This window comes from Hakea prostrata, chromosome 1 (assembly GCF_041222555.1).
Source record: "Hakea prostrata isolate BN-2017 chromosome 1, UWA_Hpros_2, whole genome shotgun sequence".
Classification (NCBI taxonomy): Eukaryota; Viridiplantae; Streptophyta; class Magnoliopsida; order Proteales; family Proteaceae; genus Hakea; species Hakea prostrata.
In genome coordinates this window covers 1,575,740-1,595,281 of record NC_142600.1, presented here as the reverse complement: position 1 = coordinate 1,595,281, position 19,542 = coordinate 1,575,740, and the positions used below count along the sequence as shown (strand labels likewise).

Sequence of the window (19,542 nt, the reverse complement as noted above, 5' to 3'; positions counted from 1 at the left end):
TTTTTTGTCTATGGTTAGACTTTCTGATATGTTACTACAGTTTGGATTTTAGAATCATGCAAAGTCCTTCAGAACATGCATTTATACATGTGCTTTTGTTTTTCTTTTAATCTATCCATTGAGCTATCTGGAGCTGCAGGTAAATCAGCTGAGAGAGCCTTGGCCAGATTGTTTAAGTGTGGCATCTATTGGGCTGATCATGGCCCAAATATCAATATAGATTAGTTTGATCCGGACAAGAAGCACATGTGGCCCATTGATCAAAGTCACCGCCATAAAAATTCATTGTACTTTCAGCAAATATGAATACTGTCCTTTCTTTTATTAAATAACAGAATATATATTTGGTTTCATATTTTGTGTTTATTTCATATTGTCAAATAAGAAATATGGGAGGGGCCGTGTGATGGAAGACACAACACCCTTTGCTCTGTTCATTTCCTGCCAAATTCTATTTGGTGAAGTGGTAACAGAACTGCTACTAGATTCCATTAAGGTGAAATGGTTCATGTAACCCTTTCACTTAGATTTAGCTTCTTGAGACATTTTTGGGGTCCTCTCACATGAGCACCCTGCCAAGGATTTAATGGCCTATTTTGATCTGAACTGGTTGGTGGGACCAGCCTGATCCTTAACTGTCTGTAGGGGAAGAATGTCGATCTTGGTTAGTATTGGCTGGACGTGTTGCCTCATGACTAAATCATGTTCTTAGTTGTCACATTTAGTTTTTATGCAGATTGCCTCTATTTATTTGTTATATGTTGAGGTTTCCTGTTTGGATTCTTCGGAACATAATATCTGCCACATGATGAAAAGAATGGATTGACAAAGAAAGAGATGTAAATTTATTGGGAAATAATGCATTAGGTAGGGAAGCCCCGAGGAAAGGGAATTCCCAAGCAAGCATTCGTTGTCTTCTTCTCTTCTCTTTTTTGCCTCCCTCTTATTGCATTCTATCTTATCGTATCACAATCTGTTTTGTTAGATTTGAGAATCACTGTCACTGCCTTCCCGCTTGATATCCCGTTTTCCTTCTCTTGTGCAATTAAGGGGAATGGACTCATAATTTGAACCTGAGCACCCAAAAGTGTAGGGGGGGGAGAAACATACCATTGTCCCTGCTAACATCAAGTTTCAGTCTAGAAATGGTTTTTCAAGTGACAAAACAAAGCATTGAAAAATCTGGACTGTCAAAAGGGTACATGGACCAGGGTAGATTATTGAATTTGCAGTCGAAATTTGACACATCACTGATTCTTACAATAATTGCTTAAATATTTAATGGTCAGATTTGTCACAAATATTTATGCAAAACAAGGCTCCTTCGACAATCTTTTATTATATATATTAAGTGCTCAATAGACAATAATTCCAGAAGGATATGGACTTATTTCATTGATATTCTTGTTGATACCTAACATATGCAGTTGGGAGTAAAAAGTATGTGCTTGAATATCAAATGTAATGTGTTGTTGTGTATTTGCAGGGTTTTGAGTGGAAATCAATTGACAGGGCTTCTGCCTGAAGAGCTTGGTTATCTTCCTAAATTGGAGATCCTACAAATAGACCAGAACCAAATTTCAGGACCATTGCCAAAATCTTTGGCACACTTGATCAATATAAAGCACCTGTCTGTGGATCTCTTGTGATTTTACTATTAAGTAACCATTTTAATTACACCTATCCTCTTTCATTTGCCCCCCTGTTATGACTTTCTTTTTGTCTCATGCAGTCACATGACCAATAATTCGATTAGTGGACAGATCCCTGCTGAACTTTCTGAATTGCCAAATCTTCTTCACCTGTAAATTAGTGATTCTTCTATTTTACTACTGTTTCATTTCAAGCCCTACATTCCTTTTTTGTTGTTAAGATTATTGTTTCAATGGTCTTTATTAACTCAATCTTGTGCAGCCTTCTTGAAAACAACAACTTATCGGGATATCTTCCACCAGGGCTTTCTAAACTGCCAAGCTTGCTTATCCTGTATGATCCCTATATTATGTAGTTTATCTGAACCGAAATGTCACTTTTTTCATTTTATGTTAGATGCTTCTTTCTTTTATTTTTTATTTTTTATTTGCTGGATATATTTGGATGGATCGTTGAATGTTTTGCTTCTTTTCCACCAATCTGCTCTTCGTTTGCAAATCTAGCATTGAGAAATGTAGTTAAAATTACGCCCTCCCTCCAGGGGAAAAAAGAAAAAAAAAGAAAAAGAAAAATGAAAAAGAGGAAAGAGAGTTGAGAAATTTAGTTAATCTTGCAGTGGATGGATATTTGTGGAAGATATTTCAGAGTCTTTTTTTTCTTTCAATTTTTTTCTTCTAAATACTGGGATTAGACCTTGTTAAAATAACATATATAAAATAACATATAGTATCTGGGAATGCTGACTTAATGTGTATATAATGGGAAATAGAATAATGTAGGGGGGGGGGGTTCATGTAAGTTCTAGTCTTTTTTATGATAGTAATATAAAAGGGTTGAGAGGCAGTCATGGTCCTCGTGGGCTGTATTGTGACAGCAAACCAGCTATCAGATAGCACACAATCCAGTCCAACATGATTGTACAGAACTTATTGAAGTTGAATGACACTTTATCTAGGAGAAACGTTAACCTGGTTGCTTTTGTGTACCATTTATGAGAACTTGGAACAGATCAAAGCAAGTTGTCTCCACAAGTTAATTTGTTTTGTTAGGCATGCCATCATGTCTAATATCTAACCTCAGCTTGATGGGTGAGTGGGGAGGTAGCCAGAATAACATTGGGAATGCCTCTGCTTTTCAACGCTGCTGCCACTATTCAGCTTCTGAAACTTGGTTCTGTTCTACATAATAGAGTTGAATTTAGGAAATAGATTATGTAAGAAAATCAAAATTTAATACACTATGTAAGAAATCATAATTAATGCTTTGGCATTCTTAGGAAATTATGGCAATGTTTCTACTTTCACATTGATTTCTCTGCATTAGCTTTGCAGTAATGGGCATATAGCGTTTGTTGATGTTGTTTTATTGTTCTCTTGTAGATAGATAAGTCAACTGTTTGATATTATGTTATAAGTTTTATTGTTTTCTTGTAAATAGATAAGTCAATTGTTTGATATTATGATGTAAGTTTATTATTTCTTGTAAATAAGTAAGTCAAATGTTTGATATTATGATTTGAATTAATAACAATATGTATTTACAGAAAATTTGTTTTGTTTATAAATAATCTTGAACATTGGATATCGTAAGATGAGAGAGGCGCGTTCTTTTCAAATTCGTTGCCAAAATTCTCTCCAACAGAAATCACCTTATCATTCGCTATCTTGTCAGTAAAATTCCAATTTGCCTTCATCTCAGGTGGGAGCATTATTGACAACATTCTCCTTTGCACCGAAATTGTTTGGGGTTTTGATCGCTCTTTGACCTCCTTATGGTCCATCTGAAGACTGATCTCCGCAAAACTTTTGACTCCTCCTCTGCTGGGATTTCATCCTTGAAGTCCTTTCTCAAATGGGATCCCCCCTTGTCCACTGGGTCGAAATTTGCATTTCTCCCTGTCTTCCTCTATCATCATGAATGGCTTTCCTGTGGGCTTCTTTCCCTCCTGTCTTGTTAGCTACCAAGTTGTCCTTTCCCCCCCCTTCCTCTTCTACCTAGCATTGAGGTTTTTTTTTTAAGAACCATACAGTCCAAAACCGATCAACATCTCCTCTCCCCCATTCCTACATGCAAAAAGCTTAATCTTACCCACTTTGCCTTTGCGGATGATCTTATGATTTTCTCCAAAGCCTCCCGTTCCATTTCCTCTATCCTCTCCTCCTTGTCCCCCTTTGAGTCCCTCTTTGGACTCTTGGCTAACCTTGGGAAGTCTCTCTTATTCCTGACCTGATGTAACCAGGGTTGGGCCCCTCTATAATTAGGTCCCAAAACCTAGACCCAAAAGGCCCATCTTAAAGTTGGCTGAATACCCCCGGGGTATTTTGGTAATTTTCCTGCCCTTTTAGGGCTTAGTAAGGGCCTGGTTGGAATCCCCTCGATCTAAGGATTATCGATCTACTTTTTTCTTTTTGTTTGAATTAGTATTGGTTATTTAGAACATTCCTTAGGAGTGGCTATCATTGGATCCTTATGCTTTATGGTAAAGATTCCCAGTTTGAGTCTTGGTTAAATTGCAAGATTATTTGGAGATTCTTTTTGATAGTTTTTTTTTTGGTACAAAGGCGCTTTTTAGATATGGGGATAGGGATATTACATATGCCACCGGTAGGAGTTGAACCCATGACCTCTTCACTGGAGAAGCGGTTCCTAACCATCCTACTACTCCTCCATTGGCAATAAAGTAATTAAGTTTTTTTTGGTTTGCCAATCTTTTTGATAGTTATTGACTTGTAAGTTAAACTCCAAGTCTAGTTAATTAATTAGAGTCCTAGTGTCCATGTAATATGGCTATAAATGGCCCCTTTTATTATGATAAAGCAGGTTGGAATTATTGAGTAAAATCAGGCTTGAGCCGTGGGAAGAAACCCTATAGCCTTGGCTGGGAGTGCCCTTAGTTTCAACAATCTCCAGCAAGATTCTTCATCTTCTCTTCCCTGTGGCAGCCTCCATTAAAGTGTCTACGGATTCCAGCAATTGTTCCTACCTTGTTGGTCATCTCCTTCAACTCCAGTACATACAGCAGCAACCCCAGCCACTCCCCTCCCCTTCCCCTAACCTGCAAACCACCAAGAAACCCTCTCTTTCCATCCGGGAGTCTTCCCAACCCCCTTTTCTGTTTTATTTTTTTATTTTTCTGGTTCTCGTTTCTCACAACACAAGAAACCCACCCCCTGTTATGCATTCCCCCGTCTCTTGAATCTCACGGCAACCTCTCTTTCCCCTTTTCTGTTTCTCTAGATTAGAAAAGTCTGATTCTTTATATTTTCTGATTCTTGTTACTTGCGGCAGAATTACAGGAAAGAACAACAGAAAGAACAACAGAAAGAAAAAAAAAGTAGAAAAAAGAAAAGAAAAAGAAAGAAAAGAAAAAAAAAAAAAAAAGAAGAAAAAGAAAGAAAGAATAAGAAAGAAAGAAAGAAAGAAAGAGAAAAGCAAAGAAATGAATGAAGAAGAAAGAAAAAGAAGATTGTAAGTTTTCCCTACCCTTTCCATTCCCTTCCGATTATTCCTGAGTTCCTCATTTCACTTTAAGGTTTGTTAAAACCCTAACCCTCCATTTTCCCACCCTTTCCCTTAATTGATAAAACCCTAATCCACTTTACCTAGGGATTTTCTCCTCTCAAATTACCCATTACTTTTTCCAAAATCATCCAAAAACCATACCCATTTTAATCCTAATTCATTATTCATTCTTCATCTTTCCTATCAGTCCTAGTGCATCCCATCCCTTTTCCTACAAACCCTAGTTTATTTTAATATCCTCATAAGTTAACCAGTACTTTTTAACTATTCCATAGCATACTCCTATAGGTACCCATGGGCTCCTAGGAACTAAAAAACATCTCTTTGTCAACCCACAAACCATACCCTAGTCCTTAGATAGCCCATTATTTGCTGGTTCTTATTAAAGAGGGTCCTAGAAGATCTAACCTAGACCTTGGGTTACATCACGATCAGTGTCTCTAACACCACCAAACCTCCTTCACCTCACCAGTTTCACTCTCGGCTCCATTCCCATCTCCTATATTGGGCTCCCTCTAATCTCTGGTAGACTCACCAACCACCACTTGATGTGAACCAGAATCTAGGGTTTGATTGACTGCAGTAAAGCTCTAGACTTAGGTCCACCCACAAGATTCTCTTCAGATTCAGCAATCAATTAGGGTTTAGAACACCCTACGGCTGAAGGGAATAGGCTGGTTATGGGGTTCTAGGGTTGGGAAAGGGGTAGGGTTAGGTTCAGCTATGGTTTAGAATTCCAAAGCTACTCTTTTGCTGTAATTTTATTTTCAGATTGGAAAAAGCTAGGGTTTTGGGATTAGGGTTTAATGAGAATACAGGGTTTCTAGGGTTGGGTTAGGGTTGAGTGTTCTATGAGTGATAGGGATGCCTAAAGGGGTTCGAGGTTTGGTTTCCTGATGGAGGAGATAAGTTGCAGCGATTCTAGGGTTTAAATGTAGGAAAGTGAGGGGGCTAAAGACCGAGTGTAAGCATGGGATGGGAAGGTAATCCTAAAAGGGTGACAGAATTGGAGATGGGGTTTAGAAGATATATGTGATATAGGGTTTTAGGTGTTGGGAATAATTTTGGTTTTATGTTTTCTGGGTGTCATCTGCTGCTGCAGGTAAGGAGGATGAAGAAGAAGAGAAGGCAAGAAAGAGGGGCTGGAAGGTTGTACTAGGGTTGGGGAAGAGAGGGGTTAATGAAATAGGGATGGGGAGATCTAGGGTTGCTGCCTCAGGGTTTGGGAGGGTGAAGGATGACGTACAATGGGAAGAGGGGGGCTGAAATGCAGAATTAAGGTTGGGAAAGATAGGGACGGTTGCAGATGGGAGAGAAGAAGAGGGAAGGGGTTGGGTGGGGACCTGGTACTTGTAAATGAAGTTGGAAGCTTGAAATTGGAAATCTGCAGTAGTTCTCTCTTCTATAGCTGCCGCAAGTCCCCTTTAGGGAACTCATGACACCATTGGTGCTCCTTCAACTCTTGCTCAGTCTTATTAATCGTAAGCTTTGAATATTACATTATAGTGAGGCATAGTTATAGCCTTTAGAAGGAACTCATGCAAGGACTCTAACTTAGAAAACAAATCAAACTAAAACTCCTAATGGACTACAGATTTTTACTTAAACATGGATTTCTTTCATATTTCACTCTTGAAGAGGCCAATTTGAAATCGAAAAATAGATGTGAGATCCTTGCAAGAAGTAGAAGAAAACCAGGGGACTCCTTAACTTAGGAATCCTGATTTGACAAGGACTCTTCAATAATTTGATCAATAATGACTCAAATTGAAAGATAAAAGTAGATTTAGGGTCCCAAAAACGTTGGACCCAACCAAAACTTAAATTGACTCAACCAAAGTAGAAAAATTACCAAAATACCCCTGCTGGTACTAGAGGGCCGTAGGGTATGGGGATGCTACTCTAGGCCCTATTTTGGCCCTGATCGTGGTTCACATCACCACTGCTCCCAAATGCTAGAGTAGATTTGCAAGAAGCCTTAACTCTACGACCGCAAGCTGTTTTCTTTTGTGGGTAGGGCTATTCTAGTCAAGTCCATTCTTTAGTCTTCCTATCTCTAACGGTGTGCCATCTTCTCTATCCCTAAAGCCACAATTTGTGCCACGGAATCCCTCTTCTGTGTCTTCCTTTGGATTGGCCAAGAATCCTCCTCCTTCCTCCATTCCATCAATTGGGCCTCAGTTTGCCTCTCAAAATTTCAAGGTGGTCTTGGGTTTTGTAGGATCCATGACTATAATGTGGCTAGCTTGCTGAAACTCATATGGAAAATCTCCACTAAGCATAAGTGCATAACTTCATCTTGGGTCAATTGAGTATGCTCCTACCTCTTGAGATCTGACTCCATTTGGATTGTCTCCCTTCCCTCCAATCCTTTTTGGTTTTGGAGGAAACTTATTCTTAGGCCTCTAGCCCTCTCTGCATTCTCCACTCAAGTTATGGAAGGTACCTCGATTGCCTTTTTGCTCGAGCCTTGGCACCCCTTGGGGTCTCTTGTATAACCACTTTGGTCCCTGCCAAATTTATGAGTCTCATATCCCAAAGTCCACCATGCTTTCAAACTTCATTACTGGGAATTCTTGGGCTCATCTCACTCCATCCTCCTTGAGTCTCACTTAGGTCTGGTCCAACTTCCCCCCCGCTCCCCACTCTCTCCCCTGTGATCAAAACATATGGCTCCTTCTCTTCCTTCTCTGCTTGGAACCTCACTCCTTCTTTGAGCCCCCAGATCACCTGGCACCCTCTGGTTTGGTTTAAGGGCCACATCCCCTACCACTCCTTCAAGGTTTGGAGATCCTTCACCCTTGGTTGACCCACCCAATCTTTCCTCATCCACCTTTCAATTAGTCCTAACTGTATTCTCTGTTAGAATGGCCTTAAAGATATTAACCACCTTTTCTTTACCTACCCCTTCTCCCGCTACATATGGTAGAAGACCATGACCTCTATTTGACCCTGCTTTAGAGATTCTTTTTGGCTTTTAGAGAGATTAATCTTGTTTTTTTGACATCCTTCTCTGGTACCTCTATTTGTGATTGGTAGGTGAGTTGGTGCTTGGTGCTATGATCTCTCACTTTTAGTGGGAGCAAAACCATAGGAGATAGTTGTTCAACTCCGGATCTCTTGATTTGATTTAGAAAGCCATCTGCTTTAATGTTTTGGCTAGGCTTTAGATGCTCCCCCCCCCCAACCAAAAAAAAAAAAAAGTCCCTGATACCCCAAGGAACAACTTGATTGTTGTTACCTTGGGTCTTGGATCTTCTTTCTTGCCTTCTAGTCGGATGTAACCCCCCTCCTCTTCTTCTCCCTGTTTGCCCCATGGTCCGGGCTTGTAGCTGCTAGGACCTTGTTGTTTGGTCTCCTCCTCTCACCCTTTTTTCCCCCTCTTATACATTCTCTTTCCCCTTTGGGGGGTTCTTTGGTAATGATGAGAGGCACATTGACTGGTGATTTTATTTCAGAATACAAAAATACTCATGGATAAGAACAGTTTCTGCTGTATTAGAAAAGAAAATTAAATGCGGCGTGGCATTTTTGTTTTGAAATCTACAGAAAGGATGTGCTGGAGACATTAGGATGTGTGTTGAGTCTTGACATTTTAAGCTGTGCTTTATTCTTGAAGTACATGATTATTCTTGTGGTTAACTTTTTTAAGTACCCTCCTTGGTATTTATTTTGCAGTCAACTTGACAATAATAATTTTCATGGAACCACCATTCCAGCATCCTACAGCAACATGAAAAAACTGTTGAAATTGTAAGTTAAACTAATACCGAGTAATTTTAGTTTTTTCTTGAGTTGAATCACTTAAGAGAGGTGGGGCTCTTGCACTTGCTTGTATTTTGACAGACAAGTATTTGAGAGTCTAGCTGTTCAAAAAAACCTGTTTTACCAACCATTTTTTTATTGTCCAGACCAAATTATATGCAACATCTCCCCCAGGTATTTTCCTGTCCCTTAATGTACTATTGAATGAATGAGACTCTCCCTATGATCCACTGGACTTAGTCATTGTCATCTCATCTCTATTTAAGTTCGGGAACTGGATTCCTATGACTTTCAGTATCAGATCACATCAGGCCAGCACCCATCATTTGGTCACTAATGGAGTTCTATCATCTCCACTTGCAATTATCTTTTACACAAGCTTCTGGAAGCATTATATAAGTTTGAAACAGGACAAAAAATGTGTATACTCTTCTCTGTCAAAGCAAACTCTTAAGATGTGGTCAAAGTTTTAGTTTTTGTCCTTGGTTTTTCAGGAGTCTCAATAACTGCAGCTTGCAAGGACCAATACCTGACCTGAGCAGTATACCCAGCCTTGGCTATTTGTAAGTTCACGAGTAATGTTGAGTATCTTTTTTACATGCTGATATTTTTATCCAAGAGGAAGCTGTGGTTTGTGTTATTGACATATTCATTCTTCACTATTTGATTGTAATGGGTGTATTTGTTCTGCTGATAACATGCACATTGCAGAGATCTCAGCTTCAACCAACTTGAGGGCTCTATACCACCAAATAGGCTTTCTGATAATATCACCACCATGTAAGTATGATTTTCTGTCCTTTTAATTTTGGTTTCATGAGGAATCTCTTAATGTAGGGGCCTATAAGTCTGAAAGGAGCCAAGCAGACACCCATATGACTTTGACATCAAGTAGCCTTTCCCATGAGTAACTTGTTTAGTAATCATCAGTGCTCCAATTATCCATAACATGAAGGCATCTTTTTGGACAATAGTGCCCTTGAGATCTCCTGACTTATTGAATAATTTTTGCAGTGACCTTTCAAACAACAATCTTGATGGACCTATTCCTGTTATCTTTGCGGGATTACCTCGCCTCCAGAAATTGTGGGTATACTTGGTTCTCCTTTGCTTTCCCCTTATATATAGTCTACTAATCTTTGTGGTGATAGAATTCATTGACAATCTTTTACATTGAAGTTCGAATGGCCAATTACCTGATGTTGTCAAGGGGTTTATTGTTACTCATTTCTTATTGCAGATCACTAGAAAATAATTCATTGAATGGATCTGTTCCTTCCACCATCTGGCAAAATAGTAGTTCCAGTTATATTGAATCACTTACTTTGTAAGATTTCAAACCATAAAACACCTTTCCCTTACTCTTTAAATCAGCAGCCCCCCTCCCTGTGCATGTGTGCCGGGGGGAATCTCTCATACAATTGTGTAGCAACGCTAGGGAGTTGGTTAGACTCTCCCTGACCTTGTTCTTTGCATTTCTTTTTTACAGGGATTTCCGGAATAACTTACTGACAAATATTTCTGGCAGTCTTAATGTCCCTCCAAATGTCAGCATCAGGTTGGTGCCAGCATCTGCAACTGCATTCATGATATTCAGGACTTAAATTTATTCTTTGTATTATTCTCAATGATCTCATTTTGTTATTGAGTTATCCTTACATTGTTACTGGACTGTTCACTTTGTGTCATGCACTCTTACACCTTGAGAGCAGCTTCCCATGTGTTAGGTATTTGGGCTAGGTATAAAATTTGATATTTTGACGATATTTCCTTGGTGTGGGTGTAACTGCTCCTCCATCTTTTCACTCTTCTCCTGCTATGTTTATCTGCTTCTTTACATTTTTGGGAGCGCATATAGGGCTACAGATATAAATGGCAACTGAAATCTGTTTTCTTTACCAAAACAAACTGAAATCTGTTTCCACGTTTCTACCTGTTTAGGGAAATTCAAATGTGTCCAACTCTAATTGAATATGGGTGTGGTATTCCCTGACAGATTATTATCTGATTCATTTAGTCTCTGATTAACTTACCTTATTGGACTTTATATTCATATTTTTTCAATAACATAAGATAATGGATGCTTTGTGTGTGTGAACATATGTATCTATCATGGTGTATAAAACTTACATATACATATACATAGAATCACTAGATAGTAAAACAAAGAACAAAATTGAAAGTAAAAGAAGTAAGAAAATAAACACTAAGAAGAGTAGTAGAAAAGTTAGTTACCAAGCTTGAGGGCCTCAACCCTAATCCTTGTCAACAAAATGGTGATGTCAATGAATAGCCAAAAATTCATATTTGATCTGTGTTCATATCTGTTTAGGAGACCTGTATCCGAAAGTTCTGGATATGGTCCAAATCAGTTCAAAGCTTAGAGGATATTATCCCAATTTGTCCAAATATAAGCAAATACATATGTTGTGCTATACGAGCCAGGCCTGATCTGTTTGCATCCCCCAATAGAGCCATCCAGACCTATATTGGGTTATATCAATAGATTCAATGCAATACCTTTTTTTTTTTTTTTTTTATAATAATTAAAAATGATTATATTGAAACTTTAAAAATGAATTATGTATCACTAAGTATCAAAGAGGACTTAAAGATCATGTTTGTGTGTGTGGTTGGGTTGGGAATTCCAACACAATTGAGGTTCTGCCTCTTTGAATTCTTCATCCGTAATTCTCCCTAGTTTTTAAGATGGTGTTGTTTGTAACTAATTCATACATTACTTTTGGATGCATTTGTATTTGAGATAGAGCTGTATGGAGGTCTCAGTATATGCTTAGAAAGATCCATACCAGCATCTCATTGTAACATCTCATTCAATAAGATGTCTAGGATGGCGGGTGTCCTGTATTTCTTGGCACTAGCAGCTCTGTGATAACTCTTGTATTATAGGGTTACTCATTCAATGTACTTCAAAGTTGGGAAAAAAGGAAGAAGGAAAACTTGGTTTGTTGGTTTTAGTTTTCTATCCTGGTTATGGAGGTCGCTGGTCATGGTCCCACCTTTTGAGCTGGTGGTCCTCTATGTATTTTTGTTATTTCTCTTTCCTTTGTTGATAAAAAAAAAAAAAAAAGGCCCTCTTTTTGGAAGTCCTCACTGTCATGAGTTTCTATGTGATTTTCAGCCTTCAAGGGAATCCTGTATGCATGGCTTCTAAACAAATCAACTTAGTCAAGTTTTGCGGATCTCTGAGTGAAGACAATGATACAGACACAAAGTCAACAAGCTCTTCTGGGAATTGTCTTATTCAATCATGTCCTAAAGATGAAGGATATGAATATGTTACTGCATCTCCTGTACCCTGTTCCTGTGCAGCACCTCTCTGGGTTGGATATCGGTTGAAAAGTCCTGGATTCTCAGATTTTCGTCCATATAAGATTTGGTTTGATGAGTATCTGTCGTCAGGCCTCAACTTGGCCCTTTATCAGTTGGTTGTTCATAACTTTATCTGGGAAGAAGGTCCTCGACTGAGGATGTACTTGAAGTTGTTTCCTGTTAATTCTACATTTAATGTGAGTGAGATTAAGAGAATCAAGGGCATGTTAACGCGTTTTGATATTCCTGTAAGCGATATCTTTGGGCCATATGAACTTCTCAACTTCACTCTCTTGGGACCTTATAAAAATGGTATGTAAACTGATATCTAACAGGAAACATGCATATTTAGTTGAGGGATTGTGTTTTCCTTTTCATAGGGGCAGATTTGGAGAGGCTGACTTTATCCAAAGTAACTGGGATTTTACTAGTTATCAAAGATATACTTGATACAACTGTAAAGATTAGTTCAGACTTGCATGACGGTAAAACCTGGAGCTTAAGCAAGAGAGTGCAGCCATGTGCTCAGTGTTTCGCCCAAGAGAACTGCAGGCTGAATATACCTGTCCATTTGATACTGAGCGTTTAATTGAGCTCCTGTTCCTTTTCCTTGCAATTTGTCTAATGTCTCTATCATATATAATCCGGGCATGTGGTTCCTCCAATCTCTGGGGTGCCCCACTTGACCTTTGGACCCATGCTTGTACATAAGTTTCTATGAAGCATGAATCCAATTCCTCTCTGTGGCTATATTTTGACCAAACTTTATTCTAAAGCTAATATGATGTGATTTTGGAAGATACTTGTCACTGGCAGTTATTTATTCTTTTTTCTTTTGCAGAGATTGCTGCTTATGCAAGCTCTGGGATAAGCAAGGGTGCACTAGCAGGGGTAATTGCAGGTTTTGCTGTGTTATTTGCACTCATTTTTCTCATTCTAATGAGAAACTATACGGGAAACCAGCATGCGTTATCAAGAAGACGCCGAAGTGAGTATCTCCCAAATGATTTGTCAACCATTCAATAGAGGGAAAAAAGAAAAAAAAAAGAAGGGATCTGTAGGTCATCTCAAATATTTTCAATTTCATTTTGAATTTCTAATCGTATAATGAACCTAATTTGTCTTTTTTCCAGCTTTCTCATTTAATCCGAAAGTGGATCTTGGAACAGATAATCTATTGCATTTCGTATGGTTAAATTAAAAGGTGCAGCTTTTTAGGAAGTATGGGTACAGGTTTGGGACTGGGTGACACCCCCATATCTTGCTTTACAAGAAATTGACCATAGTAAATGTTAACCTCTATTAATTATGTCACTAACTTTGTGCTGAATAAAAGTGAGTATAGCTCAGCTGTATCCTACATGGATCAGAAATCCAGATCGTTGCCATTATGTTTAGGGTGACTCACATGCATTTTCAGGACCATAATAGAATTTCCTACTCAAAGTTGTTGATTTAATAGCTCACTAATAATATCATATGTTATATTTTTTGAGATTCATACAGAGTTCAGTAACTTGAAATGACAATGGCAAAGCAATCACTCTGATGCCAGATTACATACTGTGGAAGAAGATTTTTTTTTTCTTCCTCGATTTGGGTTTGGTTCAGTGTTCTGGTCAAGTTGAATGCAATGTTAGTATAGCTCAATAATGGGTGGTTCTTGGGCCAAGTAGTTTTGAGCTGAAGTGGCAAACAGTTGATTTGATAATTGATGCCATCAGCTGCATGATATGGTTGACAGGAGTTCTCTCAATACTCCTTGAGTCCTGACAATTATCATGGTGAAGGACCTTAGCAAGAGCATTGATTTAGTCAAATACTAAATGGCTGGGGGGGGGGGGGGAGATGAAAAGAAAGTCATAAAGGAACAGACAAGGGATTGATAGGGTAAATAGAATCCATAGGGAGTCGATCCAACTCCTCAGATAATCTTTTGAGGTGACATTAGAGATCAATGATGTATTCATTCAAAAAAGGAATTTTAATTCATCCATAAAAAGAAATCAAAGGGGTAAGGAAAGACTAAGGGTGTTAAATTAAATTCCAATCCGACCATTTTGACTGAATGGCACTGCATTACAAGAAAAATAATCCACTTCTGATTTCACAGGTTCATTCTCCAGTTCCTCTTTTTTTTTTTTGTTTTTTGACACCATAAAACATTGGTTCTAGATGAATTGGAACCAGAAAAACCAAGAAGATACTATTGGCTCTCACTCTAGTATTAGCATATGCATCCATTAGGTTAATTGATAGAATGATGGTTGATTCAGTAAACAAAATTTTTTATGTCACCCTTGAAACATAAATGTCTTGGAATATAGAGAGAGAAGAACATGTTAAAACGGAATATAATTCTACATGGTAAAGAAAATAAAAGGAAAAGAAGGATGGGTAAAGATGGGACGATATATATTTTTTTGGGTCAATAAAAATGTAATAAAAGCAGCCCAAAAGGGAGAAGTAGATGGGGGAAAGCCCGGGGGGGGGGGGACCAGCTAAGGTATCGGTGCCTAGGAGGAAAAAGCAAAGAGGTATCTGGTCCCCAGGTAACAACAACGAGGTTTTTCCTTGGAGAGTCTATCATAGGCTTGGGCACAAGAAGGGAGTGCTTGGAATTGACATCTCTACAGATGGCCTTTCAAATCTACTTAGGAGATTTGGATTCAGAGGTCAATTTGCAGAAGTTTCGCTCCATCCAAACGTGGGTAATATACACCGCAAAGACAAGCTTTGCCATTGTATAAGCCATGAGAGATCCTCCTAAGGATGAGGTGAGCTGGCTACACTCGGTCTCAAAAGGTTGTGGGCATCTGCACTAGGGATAGATAGAGGCAAGGGCTTGGTACATGGGCTTGGTGAAGGGGCAAGTGAAGAAGAGATAGTTGGGTCTCCTAGTCCAGGGCAAAAATGCAGGAAGGGGGCCTTGGATGGAGCAGCTAATGAGGAGTGATTGGGTGGGTAAGTAGTGGGATAGGGCTCTCCAGGCAGTGAAGGCTTGGTGGTGGATGTGGCCTTTGAACCAAACTAGGTTGTACAAGAATACCTTAAAGGAGGGGGTACCGATGAGGTTCCAGGTATAGGCAAAGGAGAATGAGCCTTTTCCTAGAGAGGAGTCAGAAGAGGGTATTCCTGCATGGGGGAGGGGAATGGAGAGAAGGAAAGTAGGTTCTAGAACTGATCAAGCTTAAAAGGGTGGGGAGAGTATAAGTTCTAGATTCCATTGGGGATGAAGGAAGAGAGGGGTGAGTCTTTAGGGATGCCTGAGGAAAAGAATGATCTAGCACCAACCACATTGAATAGAACACCTAACGGGTGCCAAGGGTCAAGCCAGAAGGAGATCTTGAAGCCATCCACAATGGAAGATGGGATGCTATTTATTATTACATAGGCATGAGAGACAGGATGACTACCGAAGAACTAGAGAGAATGGGAAACACAAGAATACATAACATTTAAAAAGCTAAGCTTGTCATCAATATGCTTTCTAAAATACGCACTATATACCACATGTACGCTGATTGTGAATCAGGAAAACAGAACTAAATAGAAATTGTCCAAAACTGGACTATATCTAAGACAACTCTGTTTTGGTTGATTCCTATCCAGTTTGGTTCTGATTTCACCTTGTCAAAATGTGAATTGCGCCACAACCACACCAGTGACATCCTCAGTGAAGACCCTTGGTGGGCTGGGATGCCTCTTACAGAAGGGATGAAAAAGGGAATAGAGAAAAAGGTTGGAGATGAAGAAGAGAAGTGGTGGAGAAGCTGAAAAGTAAAATGGAAAGGAAGGAGGTGGCGGCAGCTAGGTGTTAGGGTTTAGAGTAAGAATCCCGAGAGTAGTTCCCACTTTGATAGTGTCAAAAGAGAGAGAACGAGAGTGAGTGAAGAAAATTGTGAGTTTTGTCTTGAGAAGGCACAATCATATTCTATTTATAATAGTAGAAATAATGAAATTACAAATTGGCCATCTATAACATAACAGAATTACATGTAACCCAAATAGCTCCAAAGACGACATTTCAACATAGCAGTTGTAAATGGTAAGATGGCCTGTGCCCTCGAGGCGAAGTAGAAGTTGAGATGCCTTGGCTATCTTTCTTGGGTTACCTACGACGGTGGCAATCACGAATGGGGAGATGGGTTAGTGGAATGATAAAGGCAGCAATGGGAGAAGGGGGGGGGTGGGGGTTAGGAGGAAATGGTGGTCGCTTGAATTTTGACCTCTAGATTGCTAATGCGGGGGTCCAGATTGCTGGGGAGAATCTGCAACAGCCATATTAGAGCAGAGGAGATCAGTGGCCTAGACCAGAGGGTCCAAGGGAAGGAGGATAGGTTAGCTATGCATTTCCCAAAGTGTAACTGATACAATGTAAATGGTGCAGAGGGGTGGAAGCCAGTTAAACTAGAACACCTGCCTACCGGAAAATCTTTAGTCTTTTTCCACCAAAAGCGATGAAGGTAAGGAAGAATCTTCTTGAACTTCCACTCAAATTCTGACAAAGCCCTGTCTACCTTGAGTCTTCGTCCTCCTACCAGAGAAGAGTGGTTTGTCTTGGACTGATCCCATGACACTCAGACCTTTGCCACACCAAGGATGTAAATGAAGCAGAGGAATTGAGATGTTGAGGGGAATTGAGTGTAAGTCAAGGTGATTGAGTTGAAGATAACAATTTCCTTGTTTTAGGAGAATTGGCATCCGACCCCAAGCACTACCCTCAAGCATAGAAACTTGTCTCCTCATGTGAAAGTTTGAAGATAATGACATTGTTGTTCAAAGGGTATATATCCAAGCTTTTGTGAAGTTTCTGCTGTTTAGCAAGAAAAGATTTGACAATTGGGAAGAGAAAGGTTGCCCCATCGCATCCCCACAAACCCCAACTGCATCCTTTGCTGGAAGGGTTTGGAAGACCTAGAACACCTTTTCTTTTTTTGCCCTTTCTCTAGATCTATTTAGGGGAAAGCCCTGGCCTCCATTTGGCCCCATTTGAGGCGATCTTTCGGGTTTACTCTTGATTGGTCTTGTATTTTGAGAAACTTTTCAGGCACTTCCATTTGCGATCGGATTGGTAAACTAGTGTATTGTGCCTCTTTCCATCACCACTGGTGGAAGCGCAATCTTCGAAGATGGACCTCCGAATCCCACTCCATAGACAACATTTGGAGTGCCATCTATTTTGATGTGTCTTCTAGATTGATAGCTATCCCCCATACCCTGGTTGATGATACCCCAAGGAACAAGCTCATTGTTGTATCCTGGGGTCTTAGTTCTTCTTTTCGGTCTTCGGCTTAAAGACCTTGTTCCCTTTTTTCTCTTTTAATATTATTATTTATTCATCCAAAAAAAATGTTGCTGCTTAAGAAGTGCCCAACAAGACAGGTTCCCTGCTTCTTCTCCACAGCAGAAAGGACCAGAATCATATTGGGCAATTTTTGAGGAGTTGATGGAGGGTGGGTGGTACAAGGTGTAGACCATAGAGGAACATCCTTTAATGGGGGTGATTTTGGTGGACTAAAGGGGTATGACCAGGAATAGCCTGCATGAGGAGGGGATTCTGAAGAAAGCAAAGGAAGAGAGGTAGCAGTAGTGAAGGGAGGGGCTTAAAGGGGTTCTTTCTTCCCCAAATCAGCTTTATTCTATCCTTTCCCCAATTTTTTTTTCTAGAACAAAGACATTAATGTGCAGTTGCCAGTAGTTTGCATTACTTGGTCCCTGTACAATGGGATCCAATAATGGAATCTTTAAACCTAGGTGTTACTATTTTTATAAATTTATTTACTTAGAAGAATCATAAACTAGTTTTTCTTTATTTGTGTACTTTTTGCAGTATCAAGGACTCTAATCAAAATCGAGTCTGTAAAAAGATTCAGTTTTGAAGAAATGGCAATGGCCACAAACAATTTCAGCAGTTCCACGGAAATTGGCCAAGGAGGTTATGGGAAGGTCTACAGAGGTGTTCTTGCTGATGGCACTGTTGTGGCCATTAAGCGTGCACAAGATGGCTCTCTACAGGGTGAAAAGGAATTCTTGACAGAAATAGAACATATGTCAAGGTTAAACCATCGGAATCTTGTCTCGTTACTTGGATATTGTGATGATGAAATTGAACAGGTGCTTCTTATCCATTAAGATCCATTTATTATTTTTTTACTTGGATCGTTAGCTTTTCAACTATCCTAATAGCTTGAAAATTGGCATCATTGCATCGGTGAATTCAATGAGCCATAATTTCCTTTGTTTTTGTAAATGCATTTTTGATATTTCGCTGGTTTTAGATAGTATGTAACGTCGTATGTTTTTGTGTGCATGCAGATGTTAGTTTATGAGTTCATGGAAAATGGTACAGTGAGAGATCACCTTCATGGTAAACCTTCTCATATTCTTTCTTTGACAATGCCATTGTTTCATTCAGCTATCCTTTCTTATCTCTGATTCTTTCTGAGATGACTTTGGTAACCCTAATTAACTGAGTCCTATGAAATTGTGTCGGGGGGTGGGGGTGGGGGGAGATGAGGAAATGGTTGCCCTTTTTGAGAGGCATTTACTTCATCCTGTATGTTGATTATTCTTTTTTTTTTTTATTCTTTTTATTTTTTATTTTTAAATTTTATTATTCAATTTTTAGGTTGTTCAGTTGTTCCAATAAATACAGACACCACAGCGGCAGGAGCCATGTGCACTGGGTATGCCCTTTTTAGTTACTTGTTCAAATAAGCGAAAATATGAAGAGTTTGTCCTACTTTTTTGGGTGGTTTTCCTTTAGTTCATTCAAAAGGAAATGTTTCCTTAGACACACTCTCTCCCTTTCTCTCACACACAGAGACAAACATAGATTAGGCAGTGAAGCCTGTATTGCAAGGGTTTCTGCCTTCTGGAGTGTTGGGATAGAAGAACCAGGTCATTTAGAAGTAGGGGGATGTTCTGGATCGACCGCATACATGGTGTTGCCTGAATCGACCCCATAGTCCTCTGTGTTTTGCATCATTAATTTGACAACAAAATTCTTTTGAAGTTTCTTAAGAGGATTGAAAATGGATCCTCCTTGAGTCTTGCCACATGAGAGTGTGGCATGGGAAAAGGTTGACATGGTGAGGCTGTCACTGCAGCTTCCATGTGTTCCAGGAGTTCAAGATATAGTATGATAGCTCACAAGATTTGACATGTAGTCCTACTGAGGAACATCCTCCTATCCACTGATCAGGATGGCTCGATCCCCTTACAAATGATGCTCAAATAAATGAGCCACCCACTTAATTATAGTGG

At 39.4% G+C, this 19,542-nt stretch overlaps 1 protein-coding gene across 9 annotated transcripts in view; it reads left to right on the top strand.

Annotated features, from left to right (window-relative positions):
* The window catches only part of LOC149026531 (putative LRR receptor-like serine/threonine-protein kinase At1g06840), a 40,185-nt gene that overhangs the window by 6,485 nt on the left and 14,158 nt on the right, over nucleotides 1–19,542 (top strand). For all 9 annotated transcript variants that reach the window (XM_089153951.1, XM_089153955.1, XM_089153974.1 and 6 more), the window contains 13 exons: nucleotides 1,487–1,630; nucleotides 1,733–1,804; nucleotides 1,915–1,986; nucleotides 8,854–8,928; nucleotides 9,435–9,503; nucleotides 9,652–9,720; nucleotides 9,955–10,026; nucleotides 10,181–10,267; nucleotides 10,430–10,498; nucleotides 12,083–12,585; nucleotides 13,115–13,261; nucleotides 18,107–18,390; nucleotides 18,592–18,643. In XM_089153951.1, the coding sequence (XP_089010077.1) occupies nucleotides 1,487–1,630; nucleotides 1,733–1,804; nucleotides 1,915–1,986; nucleotides 8,854–8,928; nucleotides 9,435–9,503; nucleotides 9,652–9,720; nucleotides 9,955–10,026; nucleotides 10,181–10,267; nucleotides 10,430–10,498; nucleotides 12,083–12,585; nucleotides 13,115–13,261; nucleotides 18,107–18,390; nucleotides 18,592–18,643 (1,715 nt within the window). The remainder of the gene's footprint in view (nucleotides 1–1,486; nucleotides 1,631–1,732; nucleotides 1,805–1,914; nucleotides 1,987–8,853; nucleotides 8,929–9,434; nucleotides 9,504–9,651; nucleotides 9,721–9,954; nucleotides 10,027–10,180; nucleotides 10,268–10,429; nucleotides 10,499–12,082; nucleotides 12,586–13,114; nucleotides 13,262–18,106; nucleotides 18,391–18,591; nucleotides 18,644–19,542) is intronic.